The 16,561-nt window shown below is 63.8% G+C and overlaps 2 protein-coding genes across 2 annotated transcripts in view; one reads left to right on the top strand and one right to left on the bottom strand.

Annotated features, from left to right (window-relative positions):
• REXO4 (REX4 homolog, 3'-5' exonuclease) lies at window positions 1-8,129 on the top strand. The gene is made up of 8 exons (XM_069582059.1): window positions 1-456; window positions 2,422-2,756; window positions 3,981-4,118; window positions 4,304-4,497; window positions 5,235-5,323; window positions 6,127-6,201; window positions 6,861-6,935; window positions 7,302-8,129. The coding sequence occupies exons 1-8, from the start codon at window positions 244-246 to the stop codon at window positions 7,413-7,415; spliced, it is 1,233 nt and encodes a 410-aa protein (XP_069438160.1). The 5' UTR covers window positions 1-243; the 3' UTR covers window positions 7,416-8,129.
• Window positions 8,099-16,561, bottom strand: part of STKLD1 (serine/threonine kinase like domain containing 1) — a 23,602-nt gene continuing 15,139 nt past the window's right edge. Inside the window, exons 9-20 of the mRNA XM_069580131.1 lie at window positions 16,404-16,522; window positions 15,799-15,962; window positions 15,182-15,312; window positions 14,442-14,525; window positions 12,906-13,022; window positions 11,624-11,764; window positions 10,768-10,896; window positions 10,095-10,223; window positions 9,894-10,022; window positions 8,712-8,852; window positions 8,480-8,559; window positions 8,099-8,359 (exon numbers count right to left, since the gene is read on the bottom strand). Coding sequence (XP_069436232.1) covers window positions 8,282-8,359; window positions 8,480-8,559; window positions 8,712-8,852; window positions 9,894-10,022; window positions 10,095-10,223; window positions 10,768-10,896; window positions 11,624-11,764; window positions 12,906-13,022; window positions 14,442-14,525; window positions 15,182-15,312; window positions 15,799-15,962; window positions 16,404-16,522 — 1,442 coding nt within the window. The 3' untranslated portion in view covers window positions 8,099-8,281. The remainder of the gene's footprint in view (window positions 8,360-8,479; window positions 8,560-8,711; window positions 8,853-9,893; window positions 10,023-10,094; window positions 10,224-10,767; window positions 10,897-11,623; window positions 11,765-12,905; window positions 13,023-14,441; window positions 14,526-15,181; window positions 15,313-15,798; window positions 15,963-16,403; window positions 16,523-16,561) is intronic.

Raw genomic sequence — 16,561 nt, forward strand, 5'->3', positions numbered from 1 at the left:
CTTCCAACCCGACCCGGGGCCTCCAACCGCGGACGCCGCTCACCAGGGCGGCGGCCCTTCTCCTTAGCAGTCGAGGAGGCCCGCCCTTCTCCCGGCTGTGTGGAACCAGAGGCGAAGGCTCGGTTTCTAGCCCGGTTAGGGAGAGAGAGAGCACTTCCCGGAAACCGGCGCCCACGTGAGGGGGACGCGTGCCGGGCGGCTTCCGGGGTCCCGGACTGCGGGCAGCCGGGCTCCGGGGCCGGCATGGTGAAAGCAAGGGGGCCGGCCGCCGCGCGCGCCCCGCGTGCCCCCGCGCCTGACGCTGGGCCCGTCAGGAAGCCGAGACGGAAGAAAAGGGCCTGGAGGAACAAAGCGCGAGAAGCTGGTGGGGCGCCGGGGAACGACCCCGGAGTGGTCGCGGTGCGGCCCCCAAAGGCCCCGGAGGACTTTTCCCCGAACTGGAAGGCGCTGCAGGAGGCAAGTCCGCGGGGGGCCTACGGACGGAGAGGGGGACGGTGTGTGGGTCCCGGGGGGCGCGCGGGCTGGAGTGGACCCGGGGAGCAGAGCCGATCGCAGAGGCCGGAGCGCGTGGGCTGCGGAACAGCAGAGGCTGGATGCAGAGGACCTTGCTGACAGTTCAGTTCAGTTCAGTCGCTCAGTCGTGTCCGACTCTTCGCGACCCCCTGGACTGCAGCACACCGGGCCTCCCTGTTCATCACCAACTCCTGTCCATCGAGTCGGTGATGGCCATCCAACCATCTCATCCTCTGTCCCCTTCTCCCGCCTTCAGTCTTTGCCAGCATCAGAGTCTTTTCCAGTGAGTCAGCTCTTCGCATGAGGTGGCCAAAGTATTGGAGCTTCAGTCTCAGAGTCAGTCCTGCCAATAAACACCCAGGACTGATCTCCTTTAGGATGGAGTGGTTGGATCTCCTTGCAGTCCAAGAGACTCTTAAAAGTCTTCTCCAACACCACAGTTCAAAAGCATCCATTCTTTGGTGCCAGCTTTCTTTATGGTCCAACTCTCACATCCATACATGACTACTGGAAAAACTATAGCTTTGACCGTATAGACATTTGTCAGAAAGAAACGTCTCTGTTGTTTAATATGCTATCTAGGTTTGTCATAGCTTTCCTTCCAAGGAGTAAGTGTCTTAATTTCGTGGCTTCAGTCACCATCTGCAGTGATTTTGGAGCTCCAAAAAATAAAGTCTGACACTGTTTCCCCGTCTATTTGCCATGAAATTCTGGCAACACTGGGCCTTTAATCGGTGACCACTGCTACTGATCACTGAGTGCTTCACGTGTGCTTTAGACACTGCTGGATGAGCTGAGCTGATGTGTTCATATTTAACCTGAGACCGACTCTGAGATCTTGTATCATCTGCATTTTACAGATGAGGAAGTGGGCCTGACAGGTTAAGTAGATTGCAACCAGGTCAGCAGAGCCAGGAGTCAGACCCCAAGCCCCCTCCCATCAACTCCCTGCTCGTAATGCCACGATACCTCCTTGCCTTTCTGGGCCATCAGTGCACCAAGACTTGCAGATTACCTACCGGCCACTATCTCCTGGGTGCTGTTGTCGGCTGAGCTTCACTCGTAAACCGCCTTCGCCAGAGTCGGCTGCTGCTGTACCGCTGTTTTCTGGATGAGGAGACTGGGAGGGGTTGAGGCACGTGGCCCAGGGTCACACAGCGAGCGCCTGGGGTGCAGGTGCACAGGGCTGGGTGGGAGTTCGCGCTCTTTGCTGCTGCCGACCCTCATGGTGTCTCCGCAGCCTCTTCTGAGCTCCTGAGATCTCTCCAGGAGCCTCAGAGTGGGTGAGGGGGAGCGCAGAGAAGGGCTTCTGAGACTGTTAACCTGCGCCTTAAGGGGGGAGTCCAGATCATTCTCCTGTCCTGACACATAGACCATGAAATTCCCTCGGGCCACCCCAGGGGTCTCAGACTTCCTGGGCTGTAACTCGGCCTCTTTCTTACAAGAAAGTAAAGCAAAAAGAAGCGAGCAGAGGGATGGATATTTATTGTGGGAAGAAACTTCACGTTTTCTCTAATTCATACAAGAAAGGCAGTTCTCCTGTTGTTTAAACATCACAGGAACAGCTAGGTAGGAACTGCCTCCTCACTCAGCTGGTTGCCGCGCAGCAGGGTCTTAACCGAGGGCGCTGGGCTGGGAGACCTCAGCCCTCCCTGGGGGAGAGCAGGGGTATGGTGGTCCACCCCGTGTCATTGGACGTGACCATCTCTTCCTGAGACCCTCACAGCAGGAGCAAACCAAGAGATCTGACTGAGGAAGTGGCCCCCATGCGTTGGCTCGGAAGGAGGAGACTCTGAAACAACAGTGCGGGGACAGGCGGCTTTTAGACACAGACGTGCTTCTTTCCCACCTCTGGTGTGTGATTTCCAAATCACAGTGCGTTGTGTGTTTTGTTTTGGGTTCTATTAGCTGCTGAAACAAAGATCACAGACTCCACAAGAGCCTCCACTTCTCTCTCAAACGGATTCCAGAAAGCAGCCACAGCATGTCCAACAAAGTAGAAACTTGATCTCAGATAAAGCAAAGAGAGATGCGATGGGGACGGAAAACACAGACCCTGAGGTCACAGGGGCCTCTGGGCCCTCGGGATCACTGAATAGCAGGAAGATACAGGCGCAGCCCAAGGAGAAAGGGGCCGAGAAAAGGACCAGTGGTGACATTTCTCGGCAGCAAGGCGACATCAAACATAAGAAGCGGAAAGCTGAGGAGCCGACTGCCCCCTTGCCTCCAGCCCTGCCCACCAAGTAAGTACCACGGGACGTGATGATGGATGCGGCCTTCCCGGCCGCCCTGTGCCTCAGCCTCCTCCCCGGTCACAGCCACCGAGGCCTCTCTCCCTAAGGAGGCCGAGGCTGGTGGCCCCTCTGTCACCTTATCCTGGCGTTGTGGGTTTCTTCGTGGGTAATTCAGGGTGATTCAGCTAATTTAGAATTAACCTGGGGTAAGTCTGTCCTCCTAGAACGTAGGCAGAGCAGAGGCTGACCCTGTCCCATAGCTGCTGTATCTCCAGGGCCCTGAACAGGGCTTGGCACCTCGTGGGCCCCCAGGAAAGACTTGTGGAATGAACGAACACCAAAGCCAGAAAGACTTGAGTTCAAAACCGACCCCTGCATCTTGCCAGTCGGGTGGTTTGGGGCCAGTTCCTGAGGTGCCTTGAGCAGCAGCGCGGCAACCGGTGCTGGAGCTGAGGCGCCCCTGCTGCCCCAGTGCATGCCGGTTATGCAACAAAGCCTGGGTGTCGCCCACGCGGGACCGGTCAGCAGCTGCCTCTGCATGGCTCGGCAGGGGGTGGTGTGTCTGTAAGTCCGCCTGGCTGTGTGTCGCCGGGGGTTGAGGACACAGTGGCTGAAGGTTTCAGGAGGCAGCGTTTCAGGGCCTGCGTGTGTCTCGGTGCTGGGCGCCCTCTTGGGAAAGAGTGGTCCCAGCTGGGCCCCGCATGGAGAAGGGGCCGTCGGGGGGCGGGGATGCACTGATTCAGTGACTCCTGAGGTGTGGTCGGGGTCAGTCCTGCAAGGGAGGAGCCTGAGCGGGCAGAGGCCAGAGGGCCTGTCCAGTCGGCCAGTGCGTCTCGGAGGAGAGGACCCGGCTGCTGAGCATCCCAGCCCGGGCACCCCTGTCTGCAGGCTCGGCACGGGGACGCTGCGGGCACCAAGGGGTGTCTGAGTCTCCATTTTCCTGGCAGCGTGTTTATCTGTGGTCCCTAAACGTCTGGTAGCTGTTTGTTCTGTCATTGAGAAGGAAACGTCACAGCCGTCACACCCGAGTAGGGGCACAGGTGTGTTTCCGTCTCGTGTTTTTTGTGTTGCTCTGAGGTTCCTCCATTTTAGCTAAAGGGCATATTTTTTAATTAAACGGGAAAGTGCCAAGGTGATCACCGTGGCCGGTGGCCAGGCACACGGGCCTGAGCTGCCCTGAGAGCAGGCCACGCTCGCCACCGCGCTCAGCCCGTTCTCCCCTCTGCCTTCTAGAGAGGACATCTGGTTTGACGATGTTGACCCAGCGGACATCGAAGCGGCCATCGGCCCAGAGGCAGCCAGCGTAGCGAGGCGGCAGCTGGGTCAGAGCGAGAGCAGCACCACGCTGGTGAAGGAGCGGCCCTTCGGCGGGTACGCGGGGCGCACTCAGCCTCGGGGGCGGCGGGGGCTCTTCAGGAAAGGGCTGCTTCCCTCCCCTCCTGTCGTATGGGCAGGCAGCTCGGCGCCTGGCCGAGCCCAGTCCTCGGCACGGCACTGAGTGGTGGAACCGGGTCCTGGGTCCCGCAGGGTAACCTGGAGCCTTGGTTCCTCCCCAGGCTGACTAAAGCCTTAGCCATGGACTGCGAGATGGTGGGCGTGGGCCCCAAGGGGGAGGAGAGCATCGTGGCCCGCGTGTCCCTGGTGAACCAGCACGGGTGGTGCGTGTACGACAAGCACGTGAAGCCGACCCAGCCAGTGACTGACTACAGGACCGCCGTCAGCGGCGTCCGGCCCGCGGACCTGGCGCAGGGTGCGTGGCTCAGCCGGGCACGGCCGCCATGGGGGCCCGGCGGTCTTTCCTCCCTCCCGGGTGGGTGGGCTTTGTGTTGGCCTGGCTGCCTCTCGGCCGCCTGACTGTCGGCTGGACCAGTGTCCCCAAACTGCGGTGTCGCTGGGCAGCGGGGACGGACGGGGTGTCAGAGGAAGAAGGCCGCTGGGAGGTGAAGACGGGCCTGGGGAGGCGGGACAGGCAGCAGGGTCTTCTAGACTATTGGGAAGCCGTGGGGACGAGGCAAGCAGCGGGAGGCCTGGCCTGGGGCAGGTTCTCGTAGGTTCCTTTGGGATCCCTACATTGGGAATGAGGTCGGGGGGGCAGGTGGAGGTGTCCCACCTTGGGACACATCCGGGGCCCTGGTCTGCAGAGTTTGCCCTTGGGCAAGCTGTGCTCGGGGGCCTTGAGATCTGGGGCCTGGAGGGATCCTGAGGGCGGGGGCTCGAGGTAGCTGCCCCCCTCCTCTGGGCGCGTGGTCTCTGCTGTCCACGCCTCTCGGGTCCTGGAGCACGGCCCGTGCTGCGGCCTGGCTGCTCCTCGGCCCCAGGCTCTGCCAGTCCCGCCTGGGCTGGGTGGGCAGCCCGAGGGCACGAGCCCGGTTGGCGCAGCCTCCCCTTGGCCCGCCCTCCTGAGGCCCTGACCCACCCCGGGTCTGACGGGGCAAGAGCGCTCGCTCTCGGCGCGGCACTGAAACCTCTCCCGTGTGTGGCTTCCAGGAGAAGAGTTTGAAGTTGTTCAGAGGGAAGTCGCGGACCTGCTCAAGGGCCGGATTCTGGTTGGACACGCGCTGCACAACGACCTCAAGGTGCTGGCCCACGCCTCTGTGTCCCGCGCCGTCGGAGGAGCCGCGCGCGCCTCCCGCCGTGGGTGACGCGCCCGCAGTGAGAGCCGGGGCAGGGGGCAGCTCCTCACACACCCGGGTAGACGGAGCCGTGGCTAACGCTGCCGCCCCGCCCAGCGACGGCCCCACTCCTCAGGGCAGAGCCCCCTCCCCAGGCGGGGGCACCCCCGGTGCCTGTTCCCTCGGAACCCCGGGCAGACCCCATCTCACAGACTGGCCCACGGCGGGCGGCAGGCCAGCTTCGAGGGCCCCTTCCTGTGCCCCTGAGGGTGGGGCTCGGCCGTGCCCGCCAGGGTCTCTGCCCCGGGCCGCACTGGCCCGCCCTTTGGGATGAGGTGCTTGGGCAGCACGTGCTCTCAGCTCGGAGGCCCTGGGCGCTCAGGCTCCCGCTTCAGCCCCTGTGCCCTCCCCACCCTGGTAACCTGGGCAGACTTGCCTTCCACCCTCTCCTGGGCCTGTCTCGAGATCGTGGGGGGCCCCGTTTCATCCCTGATTTTCTGTGTGTATGTGTGATGCAAACTCAAATACAGGACAAACGGTTGCTGGTTCCTTGGTGACTGAGTCTCCGCCTTCCCCACTTTTAAGGCTGCGTTTCCGTCCACGCGTTCTTCCTGCTGAGCATCACCTGTCCCGCGATAATCGCCCCCAGGAGTTCAGCCTCTCATCAGTGCTTTGTCCTGTCTGTGTGCTCAGTGTGGGATTCTGAGAAAGGGGTGCACCTTTCTGCAGATAGACACCAAAATGCCTGTCGTGCCTTCCTCCTCCAGGCGCTGTTTCTGGGCCACCCAAAGAAGAAGATCCGGGACACTCAGAAGTACAAGCCTTTCAGGACCCAAGTGAAGGTACCTGAAACCATGTGGTTCTGAAGGCATGGTTCACGTGATTACAGGTTCTGGTCCCTGGAAGCTGGCTTCCTGGTTAAAGGTGTTTGGGTTTGTTTTCCGTTTTAACCTTTAAAACTAAGAGGAGGGACTTCCTACTTGTCCCGTGGTTGGGACTTGGCGCTTCCATTGCCGGAGGCCCAAGGTCAGTCCCTGGTCAGGAAACTGAGATCCTGCATGCTGCAGTTCAGCCAAAAAAAAAAAAAAAACCAGTGAATAAATAAATGAGAATCACAGGAGAATTAGACATTTTAAAAAAAAGTAATCTTAGAGAAGACTTGGCCAACCCAAAGTTAGCGCCCCTGAGGGCAGTGGGCCCTCTCTCATCTGTGGTCACACCCCCAGCTGCGGGTCAGAAGGCACGTTGTGTGTGTTCCAGAGGCAGGGCCGCCGCCCCGACAAGCAGGGACCCCCCCACGACGAGCAGGGCCGCTCCCCCCTGCCCACGAGCAGGGCCGCCCAGGGCCGACGATGCATAGTCCCTCCCTGGTGCAGTCACCAGCCCACACGGCCACTTTGCGTGGGAGGGACACTCACAGTCCCTTGGGTCAGTGCTCGGCGGGCCACCCCCTGCCCAGGCCCCACCCGAACGTGGCGACGCGCTCCCCTCTCCCCGGCAGAGTGGACGGCCGTCTCTGAAGCTGCTTGCAGAGAGAATCCTGGGGATCCAGGTGCAGCAGGCGGAGCACTGTTCAGTAAGCACGTCCTGGGTGATGGGGCGACGGGGCGACGGGCCTCCAGGTCCCGGGTGACGGGGGTGAGGGGCCTCCGGGTCCTGTCTAGATTGCAGACCCCCAAGGGCTGAGGGTGAGGCTGCGGGCCCACAGAGCCTGGCCCTCTGGGCATCGGGCTGGGCCCGCAGCCCTCCCATCTGCCTCCCGAGTTGTGTGGCATCCGGGGCCCCTCGTGAGCCAGCACGCCCATCCCTCCCGAGTGGGAGCCGCGTCAGTGGTCATCGCCCCACGTCTGGCGGCAGGACTCGGGAGCTGTGGGGTGGACGGGGGTGGGTGGCCACACCAGCCACCAGCAGGATGACCGTGGTGATGGCCCGTGTCCCCCAGGTCCAGGATGCACAGGTGGCGATGAGGCTGTACGTCCTGGTGAAGAGGGACTGGGAGAGCCTCGCCGGCGACAGGCGGCCCCCCGCCCCCGAGGCCCGCAGCCAGGACACCTAGCAGGGCCCCGCCCCAGGAGACCGTTGCGCCCGCGGGAGCTGCAACCGCATCAGAGGGCAGTCGGAGCCCCGGAGCCCCCGGAGCTGTGACGCTGAGGGCGGGTTTCAGAATCACGGCAGCAGAGGCACGTGGTGTGCGTGCTGCTATGCTGAGCCTCTCCCACACGGGGGGCCCTGGGGCTGTCCCTGCGGTTCCCCGGGGCCAGGGCGGGAAGCGTCTGGTTGTCTGACGGGTCTTCGTCACCTTCCTCTGGGGGGCCTCTTTCCCTCACTGCTGTCGGCAACAGGAAGAAAGGAACACCGGGACTCGGGCATGGACCGCACGGCTGCCCCGTCGCCCCCTCATTGAGGGATTTTCTCTGCCACTCGGGGGCTTGGGGGGATCTCCTGAGGCTGGGGTTCCGCTCGCCCCACCCGTGCACACCCGCTATATTCAAGTTCCAGTTTAGAGCCCACAGCAGGCAGGGGGGCTCGGGCTGCCCAGTGTGGTTTTCCCGGAGGTGGGCGCCCCCCGACCTGAACGGACGAGTGAGCGTGGGTGCCTGGGGCACCCCGCCCTGCCCCGCCCGGGGTGCGGGCTCTCTGAGAACAGGAACAGCCTTCTGCACTGAGGGGAGCGTGCAGTGCCCTAGGCTACACTGAGCCCCCGCCAGCCGTGTGAAAAGTCCAAAGCCACCACGAAGGTTGTGTGACATAAATGCCTGTTTTTACTTGAGCTGCGCCTTGTGGAGGCCCCGTGTCTGAGAGGATGGCTGGGTCTCACCTCTCCTGACGCCCTGCCCCCCAGGAGACGCCCGTGGCACTGGGCGCCTGGTCAGGTACAGGTTGATGAGGAGAGGAGGGCCAGGCGGCTCCCCAGAGTGGCGTCTACCGGCCGCCCTCAGAGCTGGGCTGGGCGGCCGCCTCCAGTCTGTGGAGGACGCTGGCTGCGTAAGAAACGAGCTCCTGCAAGGAGAAGGCGGCTGGCTGTCCTGGACGGTGTCTGGGTGGCCCCCTGCCCCGCGGGGTGTTCCGCAGCCCTAGCGGGGCCCTGCAGTGAGGCAGGGAGGGCCCACCAGCACTCACCAGGCTGGAGGTGAAGCGTCCGTGGATCTCCACAACCAGGGGCTGGATGCCGCTGGACGCCAGCTCAGACAGGATCTCCTCTGCGGGCAGAGGGGGTTCCTGAGGTGGGTGCGACAGGGCCGGGCCTCCACCCTGTGGGGCTCAGTGAGAAGCCCTGGGACTCAGGAGCGCGGTGCCTGGCCCAGCGCATTCCTGCCCTCGCCCCCACCACAGCCGTGAGCCGGGTCCTCACTGTAGGCGGCCAGGTAGGCCAGCAGCAGGCACACGCTCTCTACCACCTCTGGGTCGTCACAGTGCAACTGGTAGGTCTCCCGGATGAGGTCCAGGCCGCTGCCGGTCTCCCTGGGCAGCACCACCTGCAGGGCGGCCAGCTCTGGGCAGGGGGTAGAGGGCGGCGTTCCCTGATGGGTAGGCCTCAGGGTCCTCCAGGAGATGGGGGATGGCCATACTGAGTTTGTGGGGTTGTCGAGAGCCCAGAGCGCTGTGGGCAGCAAGCCTCAGCCGGCTGAGGACACCATGGTGGCCCCAGGGACCGCAGCAGTCAGGCCTTGACCACTGCACACCTTGGGGGTGTTCTCCAGCAGAGGGCACCTGTCTCTTCACCCCAGCAGTCTCCCAGGCCAGGGGAGGGGGTGGCCACACGCGAGGAGGCCCGTCAGGGCAGGTTAGACCCAGCTCCTGATGCCATGTGATCAGGTCCCCTGGAGTCCCGGGGGAGGCAGACACCCCAAGGTGTCAATAAATCCTGTAACCCTAACCCAGACTCTGACTCGGGTCTGGCTCACTGGGTTCTGACAACCCAGCTTCTGTGTACTGGGCCACGAGCCTTTTGCTCTCGGCTCCAGGCCCTGTCCCCAGCCAGTTTGATGGGATCCCAGATGGAGTGGGGGCAGGCCTGCAGCCTAGGGTGTCTCCATCAGAAAGGGGAGACACTGCCCCACCCCTGAGCTTCTCTAGGAGCGAGGGTCACGCCATCTAGCCTGCGTATCCAAGCAGACCAGACCTCACAGGCTGAACCACCCTGATGCAGCAGGCAGCCTTGGCCGGACTCCAGGCCCCAAGCATCTCTAGAGGGCTATGGTCCCGAGTCGAGTGCAGAGCCTGGCCGGGGGGCTAGGTGACGGCCGGGGTTCCCGTGGCGGTGGGGTTCAGTCCCCATCTGCTGTGCTGACTTCAGAGCCACACCTGGAGGAGCACTTCTGCTCACACCAAGTGTGTTCGGGCAGAGGAGGTGGTCACGATACAGGGTCACACCAGCAAGTGTGACGTGGGTGCAGAGGATGCGCTGGGACTGTGGGTGTTTCTTTTCCCTGCTTGAGTGTGGGCATGGTTTTGGTCTGTGGGCCACCAGCAGGCTTCACTGGGAGGCCTGCCCCCCACCTCAGAGCGGCAGCCCCGCTGGGTCCAGGCTCACCGGACACCTTGGCGAGGCTGGCCAGCCCGCGGTAGGCGTTGTTCACCAGCAGAACTCGGTCCTGGTGCAGCCGTATGCTCTGCAGGAGCAGGTCCACCACCTCCGCACACTGCTGCTCCTGGATGCAGCCTGTGGAGGGGCCAGCACACCTGTGTCCAGGGGCCCGGCCAGCCCTCCGGCCCTGGGCCCCCAGCTGCTCACCCAGCAAGGACAGCAGCCACAGAACTGCACAGCCAGCTTCAGCCACTTCCGCATCCCCAGGGAAGGTGGCCAGCACCTCGGCGACGAGAGCCGGGGCTCTCTCCAAGGGGGCCTTGTTCACAATGATAGCTGCAACGGGATGGGGTGAGGAGGGGTTGCCCGCTTCCTGGCACGGGGAGAAGGGCCTGCTGTGTGCGTGGCCCCCGCCCGCCACAGGGACAGCAGGAGCTATGGGGTTTGAGGTCCACCGTCCTCTGAGATGGGGAAACGGGAAGGCCGATTCCAGCCTGCTAAGCAAGTCTGGGCAGGCATCAGACCTCAAGGAGAGGCTTGGGGCATCTTGCACCCAGCTGTGCTCAGGGCCCTCCAAAGCTGGGAGACCTCTTCTTGGGAAAATGACTGTCCAGGTGCTGGAGCGCCAAGTGGGACCTGGAGAGGGAGCCATTCGGCTGGTGGGGGTCCCCCTTTCTGAATCAAGTCGAGAGAGGTCGCCCAGTGCTAGAGCCAACCGGTGAGACCACGGATGCCAGGAAGTCCCTGATGTGTGCAGGCAGAGGGCCTCCTTGGGTGGGTGGAGGGGGGCCTGGGGTCAGGGTCTGCCCCTTCCCTTCGCTTCCCCCAGCTCTCGGCTGATACCCCAGCGGGAAAGGGTATCAGCCCCGGGCCCACTCACCATCCACCAGCAGGGCCCAGAGCAGGCTCAGGCCATGGATACAAATGTCCCTGTTCCTGGGGAGGCTGTCCAGGCGCTTCAGGATGTCCTCAAACAGCCCAGCCCTCTGCAGCTCGTCCATGGCCAGTCCTGTGGGTGGGCCCTGGAGTGAGGCCACGGGGAGCCCCTCCTCAGGAGGCCTTCCCTGGGGGCCCCTCCCTTCTCCCCTGACCTCGGGCATCATGATCTCCATGCGTGCTTAGTCACTAGAGCCTGCTCTGGGCCAGCCTCGTGCCCAGCTTGGGACCCGGAAACAAGGGTCCTATTGGTCCATCCCCTGGGCCACCATTCCAGCACCTCCCACCCCGTCAGCCTCCAGGGCTTCTTTGCCAAGGTGTTTCTCTCGGGTGGTGAGCGGACATTGCCAGGTGGCCCTGACTTACACCTGTCGTCCCAGCGTGACAGCGCATGGCAGCCCTTTTCACTCCCTGCTGTGAGATCAGTGGACTGCGGTGGGCTGGTTAGTGCGGCCAGGCTCCAGGTGAGGGCCTGGGCTCTCTGGGGCCCCAGCTTCCCTTTACAGAGGTGAGTGGTCAGACGAGAGTCAACTTGGGTAAGGCCCTGGGGGGTGACCCTCTCTCCCACGCTGCCCTTCGACCGGGACTCGCCAGTGGCCATTGTGAGGTGGGGCGGAGGGGCAGCAAGGGCAGGAACCTGAAGCCCATGGTGGTGTCACCACCTGGCAGGGCCCGTGCCCGTAGGCAGAGGGATGCACGTGGGCACAGGGCGGCTGGAGGCAGTGTCTGTGCCCCCATGGAGGGGCTGGGTGCCGCCCGCCCTGTGCCTAGCGCCCGAGGACGGCCCAGGCAGTACCCACCTTGGCTGGCCACGATGGTGAGCAGGCTGTAGACCGTGGCCAGGAGCTGCTCCTCCACGGGGTGGCTCTGCAGGACGCTCAGCAGCACAGCAGCGATGGTGCTGGTGTTCGCGACGGTGGCTGCCGCGTCCTGGGCCAGCGCTGCGCAGGCCGCGGGAGAGGAGGGTTTACTCTGGGCTGGGGGCTTGGGGGGCCTCCGTGATTGCAGGGAGGATGCTGAGGTCAGGGCACAGAACGGGTCCCCACAAGTGCTGTGTGACTGAGTCAAGGACTGCGGGGCTGGGAGCCCGTGCCAGGGTAGACATTTATCAGAGTGGACACATAAAGCATTACGCAGGAATTCAACCTAAATAATAAAGTTCAGAAACGTAGTGAAATACTTCCAGTTTAAAAACCAGGTATTTAAAGCTTTCTTTAAAGACTCCAGGAGGAGCCCTGACTGTTAGCTGCAGCCTCTCTCGCTGCCCCCTCAGCTGACCCCCTGGAAGCCCATGCTAGGACCCCGCCCAGCCTGCCTGGGGTTGGGGGGTGGGTGGTCACACCGCAGAACCCCCCCAGTCCAGCTCCTCCTTTTGTGCCTGGAGACCAGCCAGAGCAGGGAGGAGTTGGCCCAGGCCCAGGGCCCCAGAGCAGGTCACAGGCAGGCCCTGGGTGCTGCCCCAGCCTCCTGGCCACACTGTGCCGTCATCCTGGGGTGAGGTTGGGTGGCAGAACGCCCAGAGGGTCTGGATCCCAAGGCCAGACCTGGTGACGGGGGGTTGGGGGAGCCCACCCAGGCTCATGGTGGATGTCGGGGGGTTGGGGGAGCCCACCCGGGCCCATGGTGGGTGTCGGGGGGGCGGGGGAGCCCACCCGGGCCCATGGTGGGTGTCGGGGGGGCGGGGGAGCCCACCCGGGCCCATGGTGGGTGTCGGGGCGGGGGAGCCCACCCGGGCCCATGGTGGATGTCGGGGGGTGGGGGAGCCCACCCGGGCCCATGGTGGGTGTCGGGGTGGGGGAGCCCACCCGGGCCCAGGGTGGATGTCGGGGGGGGTGGGAAAGCCCACCCGGGCCCAGGGTGGATGTCGGGGGGGGTGGGAAAGCCCACCCGGGCCCAGGGTGGGTGTTGGGGGGCGGGGGGAGCCCACCCGGGCCCATGGTGGGTGTTGGGGCCGGGGGAGCCCACCCGGGCCCATGGTGGGTGTCAGGGAGGCAGGGGGAGCCCACCCGGGCCCAGGGTGGGTGTGGGGGCGGGGAAGCCCACCTGGGCCCACGGTGGGTGTGGGGGGCCGGGGAAGCCCACCTTGGCCCAGGGTGCGCAGCAGCAGGGTGCAGGCACGCAGCTGTATGTCCAGGATCCTCTGGTGCTGCTTCATGACGGTGAGCAGCACCTCCACCAGCTCCGCCGGCCACGGCAGACCTGGGGGGTGGACAGGAGCAGGTGGGGGAGGGACGTGGGCCAGACCAGGGACCAGCCCCGCTGGGAGTCGGGGGCATCGTGCGTGGGCCCTGGGTGGCCGGACACTGTTCGTCAGGTGTGCGGGGTGCCTGCCACAGGTCTGCCGTGCCAGCTTCCTATCCCAGCAGCTCTACAGGGTCAACCCTCCGCTGACAAGAACTCAGCTGGTGTGACTCCAGAGCGCCAGCACCCCTGGCTGCGGCTGCCCTCAGAGGGGACGTCTGTGGGCCCCTTAGACTGTCGGCTTGGCGGCCCGGGACCTGTGCCGGTCCCCAGCTGGGCCCCTTCCCACTGCCGTCCTCTCTCCCAGCCTGTGTCCTCACGGTGAGAATGACAAGGTCAGAGGTGCTGGCGCCAGGGAAGCTGAGTCATGGCTGGCCCGTCTCCAGACAAGGTGCCGAAGGCTGGGGTGGCCACCAAGGCCTCCTTTGGAAGGGACCCAGCACCGCCCTCACTTTCCCCGGGAGCAGATTCTCCTTGCCCATGGACTCTGTCCTGGCCACAGCCCAGCTCGATGGGATCGCGGGGAGGGAGGAGGGAAGGGAAACGGCCGAGGGGAGGTCTCCGTGGCCTCAGGAGGGGGCTGGGGCTTGGCCTCTGTGATCTCTGCAGCCCAGCCACTGGGACAGCCTGCTATGGAAGGATGGACGATGGACAAATGGACGGTGGGTGGATGGAGGAGGAGGATGGACGATGGATGGAGGGGACAGGTGGTGGGTGGATGGAGGGGAATAATGGACGATGGACGGTGAGTAAAGGAGACGGATGGTGAGTGGGTGGATGGATGATTGACAAATGGAGGGCGGATGGGAGGGACCGATTGTGGGTGGATGGGTGCATGAATGTAATATTCAGGCTGGTGAGACAGGCTGAGTGCAGAGATCTTCCAAAACCATGTTTTGGTAGAATTAACGATCTTAGTATTAACACTTCATGGTGATGCACTCTTGAGAGGTGAATAGGTTGGTGCGTCTGCGCAGGCAGTGAGCAGTGTCTGCGAAAACGGGAAATACTCAGGCCTGCACATCTGGGGTCTTACTACGCAGAAGCAGACGGAGCGCTCAAACGCCCCGAGGTGGTCTGTGTGAGCTCGGTTATGACCCTGGGAAGTCAGGAGCCACTCATGCCTGACCAGAGGGACGGTGGAGAGGTGGGGTGTCTGTGTAGCGTCCGTGAAAAGCAGGTGGAATGAGGCCACAGGAGATGGTTCTGACCCCGAACCACCCACCACCCTCGGCTCAGTAAGAGAAGTCCAGGCCCCTGCTCCCGCCGATGCTGAGGGATCAGGCCTCGGAGTCCAGCGAGGGGCGCTGGAGGGGGCGGGGCTCCCCAGGAAGCAAGCGCACAGGGGCGGAGTGGAGCTGGGACCCGGGGCTCTACCCAGCTGGTCTTCAGTCATCCTCAGGAGCCTCTTCAGGGCCCTGAGCTGGACTTCGGGTCGGCTGGAGAAGTTCTGCATGACCTCTGCAGGGGACAGGGGCCGTGGGGAGGTCTCGGCTCAGGGCCCATCTGTGAGCCCCCCCACCACACAGACACACGTGACCAGGCGTGAGGCCACGCCTTTATCCCCACCTCCTGGGCGGAGCCACCGGGCCAAAGTCCAGGGTCGGCCTTAGCGCCCACCCAGGAGCTCAACTCTGGCGACTCCCTCCAGGCCACTCAATTAGCGAGTGGTGGGCTTCAACTGGACCCACCTGTCCGCCTTCAAAGCCCATGACCACCAGACGGGGAGACTGGGCAGCTAGGACCCAGGGGGTGCCCCTTCCCCAGAAAGGGAGGCAGCGGTGGTCCACTGGGGGTAGGTGGGTGGGAGGGAGTGCCTTGTCGTAGCCCAGGCAGGGGGCCACTGAAGGGGAGGAGGGAGTGAATGGCCCACCGACACCAGGGGCAAGGGGGTTGGAGGGCAGAGCCAGGCCTGAACTGAAGGTGACCTCCAGACCCACCGTCCACCCAAGAGCAGAGGTGTAGCCCCGGCGGAGGGGTCTACTGAGCAGGGCCACGCTTGGGATGGATGAGGGGCAAGCCCACTGGCCACACGGGAGGAGCAGTCCAGGGGACCCCCAGTTTTATAAAGAGGCCACGGGGCCCCCCTGCACCGGCCCCTGGGCCCCCATCGTCACCGAAGATGCTGGCCACGTTGCTCTCCAGCAGCATGTCGATGATGAACTCGGGCACCACCTGCCGGCGCAGCACCTGGGCGATGCCGGAGGACCGGAAGTTGCTGCGCACGAAGGTGAAGTGAATCACGTCCCTGGGGAGGAGCAGAGAGCCGCCGTTTGCGCCCGCGCCCCACTCGCCGGCAGCTGCGTGGCCTCCACCTTCTGTGGGCGCCCACTTTGCAAGCACCTCTCACAGCGGGCGCTCCAGCCTGTCCCGTCCAGGAGGGACCCAGCACTCGCACCCGAGTGGGCCCCTCCCTCCATAATGTAGACCGAAAAAAAAAAAAAAATTCCCGGCTGTGTTGAAGGAAAGGTGAACAGAACTCAGGATGGATCATTTTGTTCTTCTGACTTTAAAATACCTTAGAGTTCAAACATGCTCCTGAGCCCGGGGCCGTGGCCCCTGTAGGGTCAGGGCTCGGAGACGCGGCCACAGTTTGGGACGGCCCAGCTCGGAGGAGCCACTGTCTGTGGATGAAGCACTTTGTGGCGCTGAAACCCAAAGTGGCCGCTGAGAGATTGAGAGGGGAAGACAGTGACAGACAAGAGTGAGGTGGGACCCCGGCGCCTGAGCTCACCTCACGGTGACTCGCTCCGCGGGGTCGGCCTGGAGCATCAGCGGCAAGAGGGCCTGGAAGGTTTTCGCGTCGGGGACCTTCCTCTCCTCCATGGTCCTCAGGATGCCGCTCAGGCTGGCGGGGGAGCTCCGGATGGACCTGCGCAGGCGCATGGCTCCCAGCGTCTGGGGGAGAGAGGACCGTGTGCGCTCTCCCTGCGGGAGGGAAGAGGCCTGACCCCGGGCAGAGAGAGCTGCGGTGGCTGCTGCTGTCAGGAAGGCATGGAGGCCCCCTGTGCCCCAGAGCTCTGGTCCAAAGAAGAAATGCTGGTTCGGAGAAAAGCCAGTGGCCGTCTCACTGGCCGGAGGGGGTGGGGACAGCCTCCCTCCACGGCCGGGACCCCACGCTGGGCTGGGTAGCGCACCTGAACTCGGCGGATCTAGTCCCCGAGGGGCGGCTGTGGCGGGCAGGTGGGTATGTTACCAGCATCGCCCCCACACAAGGGCCCAGCGGGGTGGAGCGCCGGGGGCTTCACACGGGGCACACCCATGGCAGGAGGATGCCTTGGGGAGCGTGCGCCCCTCTCAGGGCCAAGGTGGGCTCCCGGGCGGGCGGGAGGCCCTCACGTCCAGGAAGGAGCAGCTGGCCATGTCCAAGATGATGCAGCCCAGGGACCAGACGTCGGACTTCTGGCTGAAGGAGAAGCTGAGGGCTTCGGGGGCCATCCAGGACTTCTGGAAGGGGTCTGTTGGCAGGAGCGAGGCGGACCATGCATGAGTCCTGT

This window comes from Ovis canadensis, chromosome 3, assembly GCF_042477335.2.
Source record: "Ovis canadensis isolate MfBH-ARS-UI-01 breed Bighorn chromosome 3, ARS-UI_OviCan_v2, whole genome shotgun sequence".
NCBI lineage: Eukaryota > Metazoa > Chordata > Mammalia > Artiodactyla > Bovidae > Ovis > Ovis canadensis.